The sequence below is a fragment of the Ambystoma mexicanum genome, chromosome 5p (assembly GCF_040938575.1).
Source record: "Ambystoma mexicanum isolate Mex_15411 chromosome 5p, UKY_AmexF1_1, whole genome shotgun sequence".
In the NCBI taxonomy this organism is placed as follows: Eukaryota; Metazoa; Chordata; class Amphibia; order Caudata; family Ambystomatidae; genus Ambystoma; species Ambystoma mexicanum.
The window spans coordinates 1,335,277,509-1,335,295,464 of record NC_090930.1 but is presented as its reverse complement, the minus strand read 5'-3'; the positions used below and the strand labels follow the sequence as shown (position 1 = coordinate 1,335,295,464).

General features: G+C 49.9%; 1 protein-coding gene across 1 annotated transcript in view; it reads right to left on the bottom strand.

Moving 5' to 3' along the window:
* The window catches only part of MTRR (5-methyltetrahydrofolate-homocysteine methyltransferase reductase), a 983,610-nt gene that overhangs the window by 133,668 nt on the left and 831,986 nt on the right, over positions 1-17,956 (bottom strand). The window contains exon 13 of the mRNA XM_069613725.1: positions 13,763-13,855. Within this exon, the coding sequence (XP_069469826.1) occupies positions 13,763-13,855 (93 nt within the window). The remainder of the gene's footprint in view (positions 1-13,762; positions 13,856-17,956) is intronic.

Genomic DNA, 17,956 nt, shown 5'->3' with positions numbered 1-17,956 from the left:
AAAAACTTTGTTAAAGGGACGTTATGGTTAAGTTGCGCTACTAAAAACCCATGAAATTCAGTGAAAAAACGTTGTTAAAGGGGCGTTATGGTTCCAAGTAAAACCAAAAAAACCCTTGAAATTCGCCAGTTATAGTAAGCAAAGCAACCATAACTCGCGCCACCACCGTGCACTGCTAAGATTAACACCCACGACATCAAAGATGACATCACAAATGTCATTGATGACATCACATGTGTATGTCCTTTTCATGAAATATGTGTACAAGGGATTCTCATTATAATGTTGTGAAAAAAGTGTCAAGGATCATTGCAATAAATATCATACCCTAATTAGTGCATTGAATGATCCATTGATATAAATAGCATTCTATTATGGGGTTCTTTCTAGTATACTAAGCTACTCATGCAGAAACATTGCATTGTGTGCAGCGTACAAGATGAAGGTATAATATTCGTAATGTTAATATGTTGAATAATGAAATGATAATTGTTTTCTTAATAGATTTTTGTGTACTGTGAAATATTTAATAAGTAGCTAATAAAACCCATGTATTACATAATTGCATTACTATAGACAAAACACAAAGAGACAAGAGCACATACCAATATGGATATATACATGGAAAGTGAAGTTAGCAAAAAAGCACAAGCAGTAGCAGAAACAATTCATAACCTAACTGATTATTTTCATGCAAATAAATGATTGCTCTGTTTCAAAGCTGCTATTTACCCTATGTATATGTATCACTTGATGTGATTGGACCCTACGGAAAGTAGTGTGAGTACAATGTATACAAATATGACCATATACAGGGAAAGTACAGCCATATCAGAAAGTGCTGATAACTCTATTGATTATCTTAATGCACAAAAAGGATTGCTGTCTTTCAAGCTTGTGTCTTCCCCTATGTATATGTTTCATATGATGTGACTGGACTCTAAGGGAATTACTGTAAGAACCTACTTGAAGGATACGTCTACAAATAAAATAAAATGTTTAGTTTCTGACTGTTACTGAAGAAAACCATGTGGCCTAGATATGTCAGCAAAAGAAAAAAGAGTGAGCCAGACAAGTGATGTCATCCGTGATGTCATAAATGACATTTGTGATGTCATGGGTGTTAGTCTTAGCAGTGCACGGTGGTGGCGCGAGTTATGGTTGCTTTGCTTACCATAACTGGCGAATTTCAAGGGTTTTTCGGTTTTACTTGGAACCATAACGTCCCTTTAACAAAGCTTTTTCACTGAATTTCATAGGTTTTTAGTAGCGCAACTTAACCATAACGTCCCTTTAACAAAGTTTTTTCATTGAATTTCATAGGTTTTTATTAGTGCAACTTAACCATAACGTCCCTGTAACACATTTTATTTTTACTGAATATCATAGGTTTTTATTAGTGCAACGTCACCATAACATCCTTTTCAATAGATGAAGACCACTAGCATCTTAGGTCCTCAAAGTGGGAACCCCGGGTGGTAAAAAAAATATTTTTCTTCCCAAACCGGGACGCCTGTGGTGTGGCGTCCTGGTGTAGGAAGGGAAATCTTTTACCAAGATGGCCACCATGGAAAGAGAAGGTGGGGTGTATAAAGAGAACACAACAGGACATCAGCGGGGGGTGGGGGGAAAAGGAGGGAGACATGGGGCATGAGCGGGGGGTGGGGGGAACAGTAGGGAGACAAGGGGCATGAGCGGGGGTGGGGGGGGAACAGGGCACACACGGGGCATGAGCAGGGGTTGGGGGGAACAAGAGAGACACGGGCCATGAGCAGGGGGTGGGGGGAACAGTAGGGAGACACAGGGCATGAGCGGGGGGTGGAGGGGAACAGGGGAGACATGTGTGCATAAGCGGGGGTGGGGGGAACAGGGGAGATACATGGGCATGAGCGGGGGGTGGGGGAACAGGGGAGACACGTGGGCATGCGCAGGGGGTGGGGTGAAAAGGAGGGAGACACAGGGCATGAGCAGGGGGTGGGGGAACAAGAGAGAGACACGGGCCATGAGCGGGGGGTGGAGGGAACAGGAGGGAGACACAGAGCCATGAGCGGGGGGTGGGGGGAACAGGAGGGAGACACAGGGCCATGAGCGGGGGTGGGGTGGAATAGGGAAGACACGGGTCATGAGCAGGGGGTGGGGGGGAACAGGGCACACACGGGGCATGAGCGGGGGGTGGGGGAGTACAGGAGGGAGACACGGACCATGAGCGGGGGTGGGGGGAGCAGTAGGGAGACACGGGGCATGAGCGGGGGCGGGGGGGAACAGTGGAGACACGGGGCATGAGTGGGGGTGGGGGGGAACAGTGGAGACACAGGGCTTGAGCGGGTGGTGGGGGAGAACACAAGGGAGACACCGGGCATGAGTGGGGGGAACAAGGCAGATACTGGGCATGAGCGGGGGGTGGGGGGTACAGGAGGGAGACATGGGGCATGAGCGGGGGTGGGGGTACAGGAGGGAGACACGGGGCATGAGCGGGGGGTGGGGGGAACAGGAGGGAGACACGGGGCATGAGTGGAGGTGGGGGTAACACGAGGGAAACACGGGGCATGAGCGGGGGGTGGGGGGAAACACGAGGGAGAAACGGGGCATGAGCGGGGGGTGGGGGCAACAGGAGGGAGACACGGGGCATGAGTGGGGGGTGGGGGGTACAGGAGGGAGACACGAGGCATAAGCAGGGGGTGGGGGAACAAGAGAGACACGGGGCATGAGCGGGGGGCAGGGGGAACAGGAGGGAGACACGGGGCATGAGCGGGGGGTGGGGGTAACACGGGGCATGAGCGGGGGGTGGGGGTAACACAAGGGAAACACGGGGCATGAGCGGGGGGTGGGGGGGAACACGAGGGAGACATGGGGCATGAGCAGGGGGTGGGGACAACAGGAGACACACGGGGCATGAGCGGGGGTTGGGGGGTACATGAGGAAGACACGGGGCATAAGCGGGGGGTGGGGGGCAACAGGAGACACGGGGCATGAGCGGGGGGTGGGGGGCAACAGGAGACACACGGGGCATGAGCGGGAGTGGGGGGTACACAAGGAAGACACGGGGCATGAGCGGGGGCATGGGGGGTAACACGAGGGAAACACGGGGCATGAGCGGGGGTGGGGGGAACACAAGGGAGACAGACACGGGGCATGAGCAGGGGGTGGGGAGGCAACAGGAGACATACGGGGCATGAGCGGGGGGGTGGGGGGTAACACGAGGGAAACACGGGGCATTAGCGGGGGGTGGGGGGAACATGAGGGACACACAGGGCATGAGCAGAGGGTGGGGGGCAACAGGAGGGAGACACGGGGCATGAGCAGGGGGTACACGAGGAAGACACGGGGCATGAGCAGCGGGTGGGGGAAAATGAGGGAGACACGGGGCATGAGCGCGGGGTGGGGGTAACACAAGGGAAACACGGGGCATGAGCGGGGGGTGGGGGAAACACGAGGGAGACACGGGGCATGAGCAGGGGGTACACGAGGAAGACACGGGGCATGAGCGGGGGGTGGGGGGCAACAGGAGACACAGGGCATGAGCGGGGGTGGGGGGTACACGAGGGAGACACGGGGCATGAGTGGAGGGTGTGGGGGGTAACACGAGGGAAACATGGGGCATGAGCGGGGGTGGGGGGAACACGAGGGAGACATGGGGCATGAGCAGGGGGTGGGGGGAACACAAGGGAGACACGGGGAATGAGCGGGGGGTGGGGGGTAACACAAGGGAAACACGGGGCATGAGCAGGGGGTGGGGGGAACACGAGGGAGACACGGGCCATGAGCGGGGGTGGAGGGTGAAGACGAGGGGGACAAGGGGCATGAGCGGGGGTGGGGGGAAACAGGCAACACATGGGGCATGAGCAGGGGGTGGGGGTACACGAGGGAGACACGGGGCATGAGCGGGGGGTGGGGGGTACAGGAGGGAGACACAGGGCATGAGCGGGGAGTGGGGTGAACAGGGGAGACATGGGGCATGAGCAGGGGGTGGGGGGGTAACACGAGGGAGACACTGGGCATGAGCGGGGAGAACAGGGGAGACATGGGGCATAAGCGGGGGGTGGGGGGTACAGGAGGGAGACACAGGGCATGAGCGGGGGGTGGGGGAACACGAGGGAGACACAGGGCATGAGCGGGGGGTGGGGGGGTAACAAGAGGGAGACATGGGGCATGAACGGGGGTGGGGTGGAACAGGGGAGACACGGGGCATGAGCGGGGGGTGGGGGAACACGAGGGAGACATGGGGCATGAGCGGGGGTGGGGGGAACACAAGGGGACACGGGGAATGAGCGGGGGGTGGGGGGTAACACAAGGGAAACACGGGGCATGAGCGGGAGGTGGGGGGAACACGAGGGAGACACGGGCCATAAGCGGGGGTGGGGGGTGAACACGAGGGGGACAAGGGGCATGAGCGGGGTGGGGGGAAACAGGCGACACATGGGGCATGAGCTGGGGGTGGGGGTACATGAGGGAGACACGGGGCATGAGCGGGGGTGAGGGGAACGGCAGAGAGACACGGGCCATGAGCTGGGGTGGGGGGACCGGGAGAGAGACACGGAGCATGAGCGGGGGGTGGGGGGAACGGGAGGAACACACAGAGCTTACTGTGGAATGCTCCATGAACCGATGAACAAAGATGGCAGGTGTCTCTCACAATAGACGCACAGCGCGCTTCATGGCAGCCAATCAGAGCGCATGTCAGATGTCCGCATACATCACGCAAGCGCTTGCCCAATCCCTGTCCTGTCCACGGAGTGTGCGGACACAGATATCACTAATTTTTTGCACTTACATTTTTGTCATTTTTAAAATAAATACTGGACGGATTTACACCAAATAAAAAAAAAGCACGCTTTCGGGACCAAGCTGCCGCTCCCGCCGCAAATTTGGTGTAAATCCGTCCAGCGGTTTGGGCTATAGGCGTGAGCAAAGTTTTTTTCCCATTATGTCTATGGGGAAAAAAAGTTTTGGGACCCCCTCTATAACTTTGCCCCCCCTGGACCAAACCTCATCAAACTTTGCAAAAACATTCAGAGTGGGCCATATACTTTTTCTGCAAAGTTTGGTGAGGATTCGTCCAGGGGGAGCGAAGTTAGAAGCCGCCCAAAAGGTGCTCTTCCTATGGAACAGCAACTTAACCATAACTACATGGCCACTAGCGTGGCCATGTAAGGAACAAGTTACTTACCTGTAACTGTTGTTCTCCAGCATGGGTCTGGCATGGATTCACATGCTCATGAATATTCCCCGTCGTCAGGCCGGGAATCCTCGGTATAGAAAAAAATCAGTATCAGTTTCGTTTCTGATCTGTCTTTCTTAGTAGTAACCAATCACTGGTCTCTGGGTCATACTGCCCCCAGCCAATGACTGCCCTCTCCCTAAGCCCCGCCTCTGGCAGCCTTCCTCAGATTTGGTAGCACGTAAAGTGGCAGTATGACCAAGTGAAGAGCCGCAGAGGGGTAGGCAGGAGGGATCGCATGTGAATCCATGCCAGACCCATGCTGGAGAACAACAGTTACAGGTAAGTAACTTGTTCCTTCTCCAGCATGGGGTCTGGCATGGATTCACATGCTCATGAATAAGAGAATACATAGCAGTACACACATGCACAACCACGGGAGGTGGCAACAGGCTCAACATTAAGCAATACAACAACTCAACATTAAGCATCTCTTACCTCCTCACCAGGCTCACCTTAAGCAAACAGGTTGCGCAGCACTGCTTGGCCGACCCTGGACTCCTCCCTGGAGTCCCGATCGACGCAGTAGAATCTTGTCGACCTCCACGTCGCAGCCCTGCAGATGTCCAGCAGGGGCACACCAGACAGGAACGCTGTGGTAGCAGCGATCACTCTGGTCGAATGGGCTCTCGGACGTCCGGGCAGCGGTCAGTTTGCCAACCGGTGACAAAGCATGATGCAGCCGGAGAGCCATCTGGAAATGGAAGTCTTCGAGAGAGCCTTCCCTTGATTCACAGTCCCAAAGTTCACAAACAGCTGTGATGTCTTCCGAAAACTCTTCGTGCGGTCCACGTAGAACTTCAGCGCTCTAGCTACGTCCAGCAAGTGCAGAGTCCTTTCAGCCGGCGACGAAGGAGACGGGAAGAAAACTGGCAACACCAAGGGTTCGTTGAGGTGGAAGTCTGATGGCACCTTGGGCATGAAGGAGGGGTGCGTCTTCAGCACCACCCTCGTGTCGTGAAACGTCAAGTATGGCGGCTTGCAAGATAGGGCCTGGATCTCTCCCACTCGTCGTGCGGAGGTGATGGCCACGAGAAACGCTGTCTTCCATGACAGAAACTTCAACGGTGCCGAATGCATAGGCTTAAATGGGGGCCCCCATGAGCCTGGTCAGCACCACGTTGAGCTCCAACGCCCGGGCAGGGGCCTTCACCGGCGGGAATGATCAGAACAATCCTTTCATAAATTCCTTCACCAGTCGATGAGACCACAAGGACACCCGTCCCGTAGTTCTGGTGTATCGTGAGATGGCGGCCAGATGTATCTTGATGGAAGCGCGAGCTAGTCCAGCCTTGGCCAATGACAGTAGGTATGGCAATACTTGAGGGGCCGTAATCCGCAGAGGGTTAATCTTCTGTGCACGGCACCAGACAGAGAACCTCTTCCATTCATGTCCATAGCACTTGAGAGTTGAGCACGCCCTGGCCTTTGCAAGAACCTCTCTGCAGTCGGCCAGGATGTCGTACCCTCCAAACTCTAGTGCTGCAGGAGCCAGGCCTGCAAGTTCAGCGACTCCAGGTTGTGGTGAAGAATGGCGCCTCCTTCTCTGGAGAGAAGATGTGCGTCCGTTGGCAGCTCGACTGGTGTGGACGTTGACAAGTCCAGAAGGTCCGGGAACCAGATCTGTCTCGGCCACGCCGGTGCGACGAGGATCATCCTGCACCGGGACCTCTTGAGTTGGTTGATGAGCCCGAGCAGCAACGGCAGCCGAGGGAACGCATAAAGAAATAGGCCGTCCCAGGGGAAACGAGAAAGCATCGCCCATGCTCCTCGGCTGGGGGAACCTGCTGGCGAACCTCCGGCACTTGGAATTCGTCACTGTCGCGAAGAGATCGATTTGGGGTTCGCCCCATTGTCGGAAGAGTCAATCCACTTGATACTGGCGTAGTTCCCACTCGTGGCACGAGCGCAGCTCTCTGCTGAGTGAGTCGGCGATCGTGTTTTTTATTCCTGTCAGATGAAGAGGCACCAGAAACATCCCTTGGGTGACGGCCCAATGCCACAGATCCTGGGCTTCCTTGGATAGGGCCAGGGATCTGGTTCCGCCCTGCTTCCGGATGTAGAACATCGTGGTGGTGTTGTCGGTGAAGATCCTCACCACCTTGCCCTTGAGGGACGGAAGAAAAGACCTGAGGGCCCAGAACACTGCGCGGAGCCCCAAGATGTTGATGTGGAGTGACTTCTCCTCCGGGAGCCAAAGGACTCTCGCGTGAAGATCTCCAGAGTGCGCTCCCCAACCTTCCAGGGAGGCGTCCGTCGTCACCGTCACCTGGTGAGCTGGGGTCTGAAAGTCCGTGCCCGCCGACAGATGAGGGCTTGTACCCCACCACTGGATAGCCTGACGGAACGTCTCGTTGAGAGGGATCCCGTCCTCGAAGCTGCCCGTCGGCTGGACCCAGCGGGCGTCGAGGAACTCTTGTAAGGGGCATCCGAAGCCTGCAAAGGCGCCCCAGATAAATGCAGGAGGACATCATCCCGAGGAGGGACTTGATAGATCTTACCCTGGCCATGTCCGTGGCCAGCAGACGCTGCACCTTGCCCAGAATGGTCCTGGTCCTTTCCTCCGACGGCGAGGCCAGCCGCGCCATTGTGTCGAGCTTGGCTCCCAGAAACAGGGCGACTTGTGACGGAACCAGGTGGGATTTTGGAAAGTTGATGGAGAATCCCAGGTCCGTGAGCAGCTGGACGGTCTTCACAGTGTGCTCCACGGCGAGCTCCCTTGTCCTTGCCCGGATGAGCCAGTCGTCCAGGTAGGGGTAGACGTGGATCCCCTGTAGGCGCAGCCGCGCCGCCACCGGTGCGAGGCACTTGGTGAACACCCTGGATGCCGACTCCAATCCGAACGGGAGGGCCTTGAACTGGTAGTGCCGCCCTTGGACCACGAACCTGAGGAACTATCTGTGTCTTTTTAGAATGGGGATGTGGAAGTACGCATCCTCCAAGTCCAACGACGACAGGAAATCGCCCTCCTCCAGCTGTCCCAGCACGTGCTGGAGGGTGACCATCCGGAACTTCTGTGCCTTGATGTACTTGTTCAGTCGTCGCAGGTCCAGGATGGGGCGCCATCCTCCTGTCTTCTTTTTCACGAGGAAGTACCTTGAGTAAACTCTGGAGCCCTGAAGCCTCTTTGGGACGAGCTCGATAGCACCCTTCTTGAGCATCGCCCTTACTTCCAACATTAGTTGAGGGACGTGATTTTCCTTCCTGGCCATGGGTGGAACGCGAGGGCACTTCTTCTGAAACTCGAGGGCGTGCCCTTGGGCCAGGGCGTCCAGCACCCAACGGTCGGTGGAGATGGACTCCCACACGCTGACGAACCTCGCCAGCCGGCCTCCCACAGGGGTGCTTCGGCGGGGGCCCGACCCCACGGTCGGTTCAATCTTGTTTGGAGGCTGCCTTGCCTCCTTGACCTCCCTGTCGACGACGACGGGCACCACCTGACTTGCTGCATCCCCTGTAGGCTTCCTGGGACGAAGATCTTGCTTCTTGGCGGTACGTGGAGGAGCCACTGCCGGATCCCTTGGAGGCACCTTGTCTGCCTCCGGAGCTCCGAAAGGATGGCCGTCGTTGTTGGAGCACTCCCAGTGCCCGGGCAGTCTCCGAGTCTGTCTTGATGGCCTGAAGGGACTCATCAACCGCCGTCCCAAACAGGTTGTTCCCGTTGAAGGGCATGTCCACAACCTTGGTTTGTACATCCTCGTCGTCTCAGGCAAACGCTGTTGCCCAACTGACGGAAACCGGTGTCGGCGATGTCCGTTGCCACCGTGATGGCTTGGTCCGAAGCAATCTCACCTTCCTGTAGGTTTTCAAGGGCCTCAGCCCTTTTGGCGTCCGGAAGGAAGTCCAACAGAGGGGCGATTTTGAACCACAACTCCCTTTTGTAGCGGGCTACGATAGCCAGGGCGTTGGCCGCCTTGATAGTCGTCGCTGCGGATGAGATGACCCGTCGTCCCATCGTGTCCAGCTTCCTGCCCTCGCCGTCCGGCGGGGAAGTTGATGTTGAGGCCGATGCCCCCCCCCCAGCTTTCTTCTTTGCCGCCGCCGAGACGACCGAATCCGGGGTTGGTTGCGCCCGAAGGCACAAGGGGGCAGCGTCGGGGACCCGGTACTTCTTCTCGTACCGGTCCCTCTTTGCTGGCGCCATGGCAGGGTTCTTGAGGAGGGCGAGCCCCTCATCCCAGATGTCATCAAGAAGTGGTACAGCGAGGACCGTCTTCCTTTTAGCCTTGCACCGTTGGTAAAGGAACCCTTCCTCCTTCTTCTGTTCTGGGCAGAGCTGGAAGAGCTCGGATGCCCTGGAAATCATGGCATGAAAGGATCCAATCTCGTCGGGCGGGGACGCCCGAGCAGGGGGTGACGGGGGACACGTCCTGTTGTCGCCTCCGTCGTCATCTGTACCTGTCGTAGCCGTGTCTGTGCCTGTATCATCCCCGTGGGTAGTAGACCGGGGGAAGGCAGAGCAGGCCGCAGCGGTGGGAGAGGTGGCGTAGGATGCGTCCTCCTCCTCTTATGCAGTGGACTTTCCGAAGGTCCTCGCTCCGGTTCCCACGTCGGATCTGGCTAAGGTACCTTTGTCGGGGGGAGGAGAAACCTTGTCCTTATCTCCGAGCATAAGGACTGAATCGCTGACAAAATGGCCGCCGAGGTGTCCTGCAGTACCGGAAACGACAGGCGCGAGGGCTCTTGAGGAATCTCGTTGCCGACACCGTCGCTCTCGTCGTCGCCCTCGTCGGGATCCCTCCCGATGTGCTGGGCCTCTTCCACGACTTCGATGAGCTCTTCTTCAGAGGTCGTGTCCGTATCCACGATGGCCACCTGCCCCTCCCCCACATTTTCCAACGAGGACTTCATGGGGGTCTTCTCAATGGGCCTGAAAGATGACTCCCTCACGGTGGCAGGGAGATTCTGGGTCCTGAGGTCGCCTCCACTGGCATAGCCTCCACAGGCTGAGCCAGGGCCTCTGCAACATCCTCAATCGAGGTCTTAGCAGGGTGAATTAAGGCCATCGTCACCTTCTGTACGCCTGGGGCCTTCACCTTGGGGGGAGGGTCCGAGCCACGCTCCCCCTCTGCCGGAATCTTCAAGATCGACCGGGGCCTCTCCAGAAGCTTCGCCGGGTTCTCAGACTTCCTCTTACCCGAGCCAGAGCGTTGGCTTGTGCTTGATGGCGCCGGGGAGGATGCGCCCTGCCTGGCAGCCAAGGAGCCCGACCGTTCGGCGCTCCCGGTGCCCGCGGACTCGCGGTGCTTGGCCTTTTGTTGGGCCCCCGTCGCCGGGGCGCCCTCACAGGACTTAGAAGACCGCTCGGACTTCTTTTTCTTCTTCTCGCCTGATGGGCTCTTCTCTTCCAGCCAGTTGGCGAGACGGAGGTGGCGATCCTTCATGGTCCGCTCCGACATGTTCCCACAAAACGCACAGTCCTTCTCCGTGTGCGTCTTGTCCTCATGGAGACAGTAGAGGCATAATGAATGCTCGTCCTCCTTGAAAACATTCTGAAGCTGGCATCCAGGGCAGGTCTTGAACAGCTTCCCGGGCGTCGAGCTTCCTTTCTCCTGGGCCATGTCCGGGGTAGGCCTCGGAACTTCTGGAACCCTCCAAAAGCGTAACTCGACGAAATCTTCGCCCTTGAGGGGCATAGAAAACTCCGAAACTGATCCCCGTTGATCGGATGTAGAAACGGTGGAGCTTGAGGCTCTATTTAACCGAAAAAAGAGAAAAATCTCCTGAAAAAGCGCGAAAACGCAGAAAAAGCTCGAGAGCTACAGCACGAGGACTCCCAACACTTGAACGTGCGGTAAAAATCTGAGGATGGCTGCCAGAGGCGGGGCTTAGGGAGAGGGCAGTCTTTGGCTGGGGGCAGTATGACACAGAGACCAGTGATTGGTTACTACTAAGAAAGACAGATCAGAAACGAAACTGATACTGATTTTTTTCTATACCGAGGATTCCCGGCCTGACGACGGGGAATATTTATGAGCATGTGAATCCATGCCAGACCCCATGCTGGAGAATATATATACTGTTTAAAGTGACAGACTTATTTTATGATACATGGAACATTTAATGAAACATATTTCCTAATGTTCTCAGTTGTGAAGGATATGGTCAACTTTCCAAACAGGCTTATCGATCAAACCAAAAATGTGTTAGTCATTGGTACCCATCGCCATCAGAAATAATGCTGATGTTCCCATTGGCATTATTTTTTATGGCATAAATTAATTCTTTGCCAATACTATTGTTCTGCCACGTGGTAAACGTTGGCAAGATTTGTATTCTTTATTCATAACAGTGGCATCTGATTACCTGCAGAGGTAATTACAGGCCAAGGTAAATACTGGAAAGCTACATATATTCAAAGTTTAAAAAAGCTCCATTCAAACTCCTATTTTTCTTTGTTTTTTGTAGCCCCATGATTAGCGTTGGTAGTATAAATGTACTTTATTTATTTTATTTCTTATATGGCGCCAAATGCCCATGGGCCTTCTGCTGATACATAAATACAGCTCATTATTAAATATGCACATTTTTGAACGATGGGTAGGATTCCTGCAGAAAGCAACGTACTTGCAAAATGCTATGAGCGTTTTGTGACAACAATTAAAATCACGCTAAGGTGCAATACTCAAGGCCAGCTTAGAGCTGATCTTCTGTAGGAGGCAAAAAACTCAGTTTTCAGATGTCTTATTTAACCACGATGTGATCTGCCATCATTATTCATAACATCCGCAACAAAGCATCACAGCAAGGTCTCGAGTCAGGTGGCATTTTCCCCTTCTGTAATTGGAATCATTTGACCTACTGGTGTATTTTGCATTTACCACCAGTAGATAGCATTAACCACCGTCTGAAGAATGCTGGATAACCACTTAATAATTTCGACCTATACTTTAACATAATTTAGTAGCCATTACATTATTATTCAAATAAATAATATTTAAGGAACCACTCTCTTACTGCTGGTCAATTTCAATCCTACTCTAAAGGAGACTTCTTGTAACTCTGCAAGCCTAGAAGAGCGATCAGGGCTTTGTGAACAATCTTAAGTACTGGCAAATCCCACCCTTTCCCAATAAAACGGTCTCTTTATCATTATATAATGGGGAAGTGAATTTCTTTCTATTTCACCAACATTTTAGTTTGACTATAGCCATGAATTGCTACAAATGTGCAGGAAAACCCTCTACAAGTCTTCATTTAATTTGAGATCATTACAGTAATTACCTAACTAACGCAGTCGCCTTCATGTTGCCATCGTGTTTGATCTACAAAATAAGATTGCTAAAAAGGGCAGTCATTTTTACACCTTACGACTGGTTTATGGTCTTTTCAATGAAAAATTTCCCATCAAAAAATGTTCTAGCAAAAAATTTCCATCGAAAATAAATGCATCGAAATGCTATCTTTTACATGTAAAAGTACATATCCATTGAAACGTGTCCAATGAATATAGCAATGGACAAGTTTCGATGAATATGTACTTTTAAATGTAAAAGATAGCATTTCAATGCATTTATTATTCACGTTAAAACGTTACATGGAGCTGCCCAGTGCTGAAATCTTCAAAGTATTTCGGCACTGGCCAGTTTCATGTAACGTTTTAGTGTTTTTTATTTTTTAAGGGGGGTACCTCCCCCCAAGCCCCCCCAATCCCCCCAAGGGCACGCCCCCTAACCATAACCCTAACACAACCCTAATTCTTACCCTTGCCCTAACCCTAATTGTAACCCTTGCCTTAACACTAACCCTAATTCCAACCCTTGCCCTAACCCTAACCCTAAATCCAACACTTGCCCTAACCATAACCCTAATTCTAACCCTTGCCCTAACCATAACCCTAATTCTAACCCTTGCCCTAACCCTAATTCTGACCCTTGCCCTAACCCTAAAATCCATCGAAATTCATTCAATGAAAATGCTTTTTTTCGATGGAAAAGCATTTCAATTAATATATTTCGATGGATATGAATTCGATGGACAGAAATTCGATGGAAACACCAGATACATTTACGACTCAGTATTCCAATATACAAATCATGACGGTGGTGCAGTGTTCTACTACATGCCTACAAATGTGCATTCGCCACTAGGCACCGTCGAGTGATAACGTACTCTTGACGAGTAAGAAATGACATGTTGCTATTTAAATGCAACTGGAAACGTTCACCCCCGTTCTACCGAACACCACAGTAGATTGGATTGGCTTTCATGGTCATTGAAGGTTGTTTGTGAAGCTGGTAAGAGAAACAAAAATGTGTATGGCGGCTCTAAAATTAGGCTGTGGACCAAGGCATAGGATATGAATCAACAAAGTCTTTCAATGGAGTTAAAGAACCTTAGTTTTAAAGGCATTCCCACACACATTTCTTAAAGTCAGAAGCCATAAGGAAGACCTGAGCAGAATGTTAGATTTTAGGGTAGTCTGGTTACCAATTGCAAAGTTGCCTATGAATATGTAAAAACACAATAAGAAAATATATCTGTTCAGGGTTTGTGAATGGAAGGTGTTCTCTTTCTCATCTACAATGCAATTTGCCAACTTACTTGAACAAGTAATCTTTGTCATGATGCCGGCAACCAAAAAACAGCCAAGTGCTTCCAAAGTTCCAGTCTGGATACTGTTCTCTGAGTTTTGACCTTTTGGAACATAAAATAAAGGTATAGTTCATTGTACCTAAAACTGTTGATAGTGCATATACTGACCAATTACATGCAGTTATCCACAGTTCAAACCCCCTAGCTAATGATGTGTGCCTTCCTGCTGCTGTTTCATAGGTTTTGAAGCAGTTTACATTACCAGGTTGTTTTATCAAGTTCGAGAAATCATTGCTTTACTAGATTCTGAGTGTGCAGTAATTCAAACACTTTTAAAGGAGATGTGTCCATCACTTTCCTCATTCATTGGGTACGGATTTTAAAAGCTGTGTTGATGTCACATGCATAGGCTTGATACCCATAGCGCTGTTTGTGTCATTTGTACAGTCATGCATTATGGAAACAAATTTAAGGACTAGGTGTTTTAAGAGTGAAATGCACTTCCTGAATAAAAGCACAGAAACACATTCAGAAGGTCTAATTTCCACGTTTCTTTTTTCATGGAATGAAAGTTGCTCAAACACATTTGCATAACTACAATATTTCAAGTGAAGCACCGAGTGTGAATGTGTACAAATTATCTTTCATATTCTTTTTCAGGTTGTAGAAAAAATAAAGCTATACAGCATTCTATCGCCAGCCTACATATAATGGCAACAATGTCTTTTGAGGATGCATTTGCTGGTCTTTGTTTTATTTTTATTTATTGTGCAATTTAGTTTATTTTTCAGTTAAGAAAAATCTTTTTGCACATTTAAAAACAAACAGCAAAATCACATTTTACAAAATCTCAAAAGGAAAACCAGAAAAATTCATATATATAAAACATCATTATAGTCATTTGATATGGTTTAAAACGAATACATGTAATTGCCTAATTCATCGCCTCCTTCTGAATAAAAAATGCTGCAGAGTTCAGAACAATAGATTCTACCCCTATCAAGGCAGACCAGAATTTATCTCTACTTATGTTCTCTATAGGTCTCACAAATCCCCCATATTCTTTAACATATAATGGCTTCAAGACATTACACGAGGTAAGCATATGTGTCTGCTTGTCTCTACTTTGGTGAAACAATGCCTGCAAGTTTCGTCTTGCTCTGTTATTTTCCACCTGTTCGTGAACCGAGTATGTTAAATCGGAGTTGCAGTGTGAAACGTCTAAGCCCTGGGTTTGGGTTAGACCATTTTGTTAAGTAACTTCTAGGTTTACCATTTCTGAGGCACTGATAGGAATATTCTCTATACCTCTTGAGACTATGCAGTCTATCGCCCTGACCATGTCCATCTCACTTGTTTTCTTTTTTCTGAGTGTTGCACAGTCAAGGCGGTCACGAATGTTGTCCACAGTAAAGCAAGACTATCTGTCTAAAATAGGTGTTATTTTAGACAGATAGTCTTGCGTGAAGATATGCAGGTCTTTGATAAACTTATTTGAGCAGCCTTTGTCCAAGTCTTTGCCCAATAGTTGTAAAAGATAAGACGGCCCATTGTTCGAATCATCTAATTTAAGATGTAGAAGAACCCTTTTGATTGCCCAACATGAAAGCATTGGTTGTAATCCATACTCCAATCATAAAGCCTCAACTGGAACCCCCCTGAGCATGTTCATAATTGAGCGGAGGAGTTTGGCCTCTAGTTTATCAAGCCAAGCGACTTCCACATTTGACAGGGTATCCATGGCATAAAGAATGGCTGGAAATATACTCGTTTTATATACATGGATATATCCTTCAATGTTGCTACCGCCCCTATGTTCAACGTATGATTTTATGGCTACCCCTCTCCTCCATATATTTGTGCTTATGTGATGTTCGTATTGCGAGGCAGATGGTTGGACCATATCGGGAAGCCCAAATAGAGAACTTCTTTAACGGTGACCAAAGCTGTGCCATCCAGGTGCCACTATGAATTTCGAAGTTTAGTTTGAGAATCCTTCAGACACATGGTTCTTGTTTTAGATTTATTTATAACCATAACATTTTCTTTAGCATATTGGTTCAGGGCATTTAATGTGCACTGAAGACCAATCTGTGTTTGGTCAAAGATTATGTTGTCGTCTGCATATGCCATGCTAATAATCTTGACACCGTTTATGGTTGGAGAAAGTTTCTGGGCACTTTAAGGGCTTGTTCCATGTCAGCCGTATAAAGATTGTACAGAATGTGGCCCAGGGCACAGCCCTGTTTGAGCCCCTGGTGTGTGGAAATATATTTTGAAAGGGACCAATCTTGGCTAAGGACAGACTGCTACCGATGTGCTTGAGTAGAGCGTTTGGATGTAGTAGAGCAAGGCAGAATCAATGCCCTGGTCTTAGTTTTTTCCAAAGTCTACTTCTGGAGACCAACTCGAAAGCATTCGAGAAATCAACATAGCAACAGTAGAGCTTATTCTTCCCTTTGGGCCATCCATACCGCACTCAGGTACTGTAGTGTTGGTATGTTGGTAATTGTATTATATTATATCTTTTCCTAAATCCTGTTTGGAGTATGCTCAGTGTCTCATTTGATTCCATCCAGATACTTAGTTGTTCCAATAGAACATTAGCGAATAGTTTCTGGCTTGAGTCCATTATCGCAAGAAGGCAATAGTTTGTTGGTAAAAGTCTGTCCCCCTTCTTTAGAATAGGAACCAAAACAGACCAACGCCAGCTCTCAGGTATTTGGCCGCTCTTGAGTATTCTCAGCAAGTATAGCTTCAGTATACTAGCCCAGAGGGTTGGATCGGCCTTCAACACAAGATTGGGGAGGCCATCCGGCCCCAGGGTGCGAGATGCTTTAGATCTTATTATTAGCCTTTCTAAATTTCCTGCCGTGATCTCATCTTCTAATTTAGCTCTTGATAGCAGATCCACCATACACCAGATCATTGGAACCCCCAACTCTGGATGTGTTTAGTCCATGTTTCCTGTGAGATTGGATTTAATGCAAACTGAGAAACAGTATTTCTGAAGGTGTTGAAATTGTTACAACATTTTACCTTATCATCCAATCGCAACCATAGGAACAAATTCAATCAATATGCTGTTCTAGTAGATGCTTTATGTGTTTTGTGCCAGTTTCTGTATTTTGTGGCCAGATTTGTCCCCATCTTTTTGGAATCGGGATATATCGCCCCATTTCATTTAACAGCAGCCTTGTCCTTAAGATACTGTTATTTCTTTCCAAAACAATTACATCAAAGGGCTTATACTGACAATCATGAAGATTATGGAGCTGAACTTTGTTGTGGTTAATGTGAAGTTGAATCAACACCCTAATCAATTCCATGCAGCCGATAGCAACATATTGACAATGTTTCCAAAATGTTTTGTTAATGTGTCATTCACAGATTTGATGTCACTATGTACCCAGTGTAGTCTGTTGCGAACTGAGTTTGTTGTGACCGTGGCGCATTTTTGAGATACCTCCGATATACCTTTTAAGATTGTTATCCAGCATAATGCGTCATGGTCACTAACCCTATTATGGGTTACCACTATTGGACTACACAGCAAGCACGTTTCCCTATCTACTATGACATAATCTATTAATGAAGTGACATTGTTATTTGTCCACGTATATAACTAGTCAGTATCTTTACTTGGTATCATCCCAAGAGGTTCCAGTTCGAAGAATTCAAGCAAAGTCTGCCGAGAGTGATTCAGCCCCAGATTATTACTGATAGATATGTGTAATAATCGTCTATTAAAATCCCCTGCCAGCACAACTTGGCCGGTAGATAAGAATTCCGACCATCAGAGTATCGTATCTGTTATTAATTATTGTATTGATTTAGTCAGTGAGCCTCCCGGTGGATCATACATGTTAATGATTAGAATTTCAGCAATGGAAAAAGACAAAGTCTTCAATATACCCATTAGTACATTCGGGGATTGGCTTTCCTTAGTGAATGGCGAGAGTTTTGCAGAGGCAGCCGTTACTATGAGACATCACGGACCCAATATAGCCAACCCTCCCCCCCCCACCAGAACATGGCAGGCTACTTCCTCCTGCCCAAGCAGTGGTTTGCAGTATGGATGGGGAGGATCAGGGTTGAGGAACAGGAAAACCGGGCTCCAGCTTTGTCACCCATTCCATGCAAAGAACATACATCAAAGAGCAGTGAAGGGGGAAGGTAATGGAAATTAAAAAGTTATGGTCT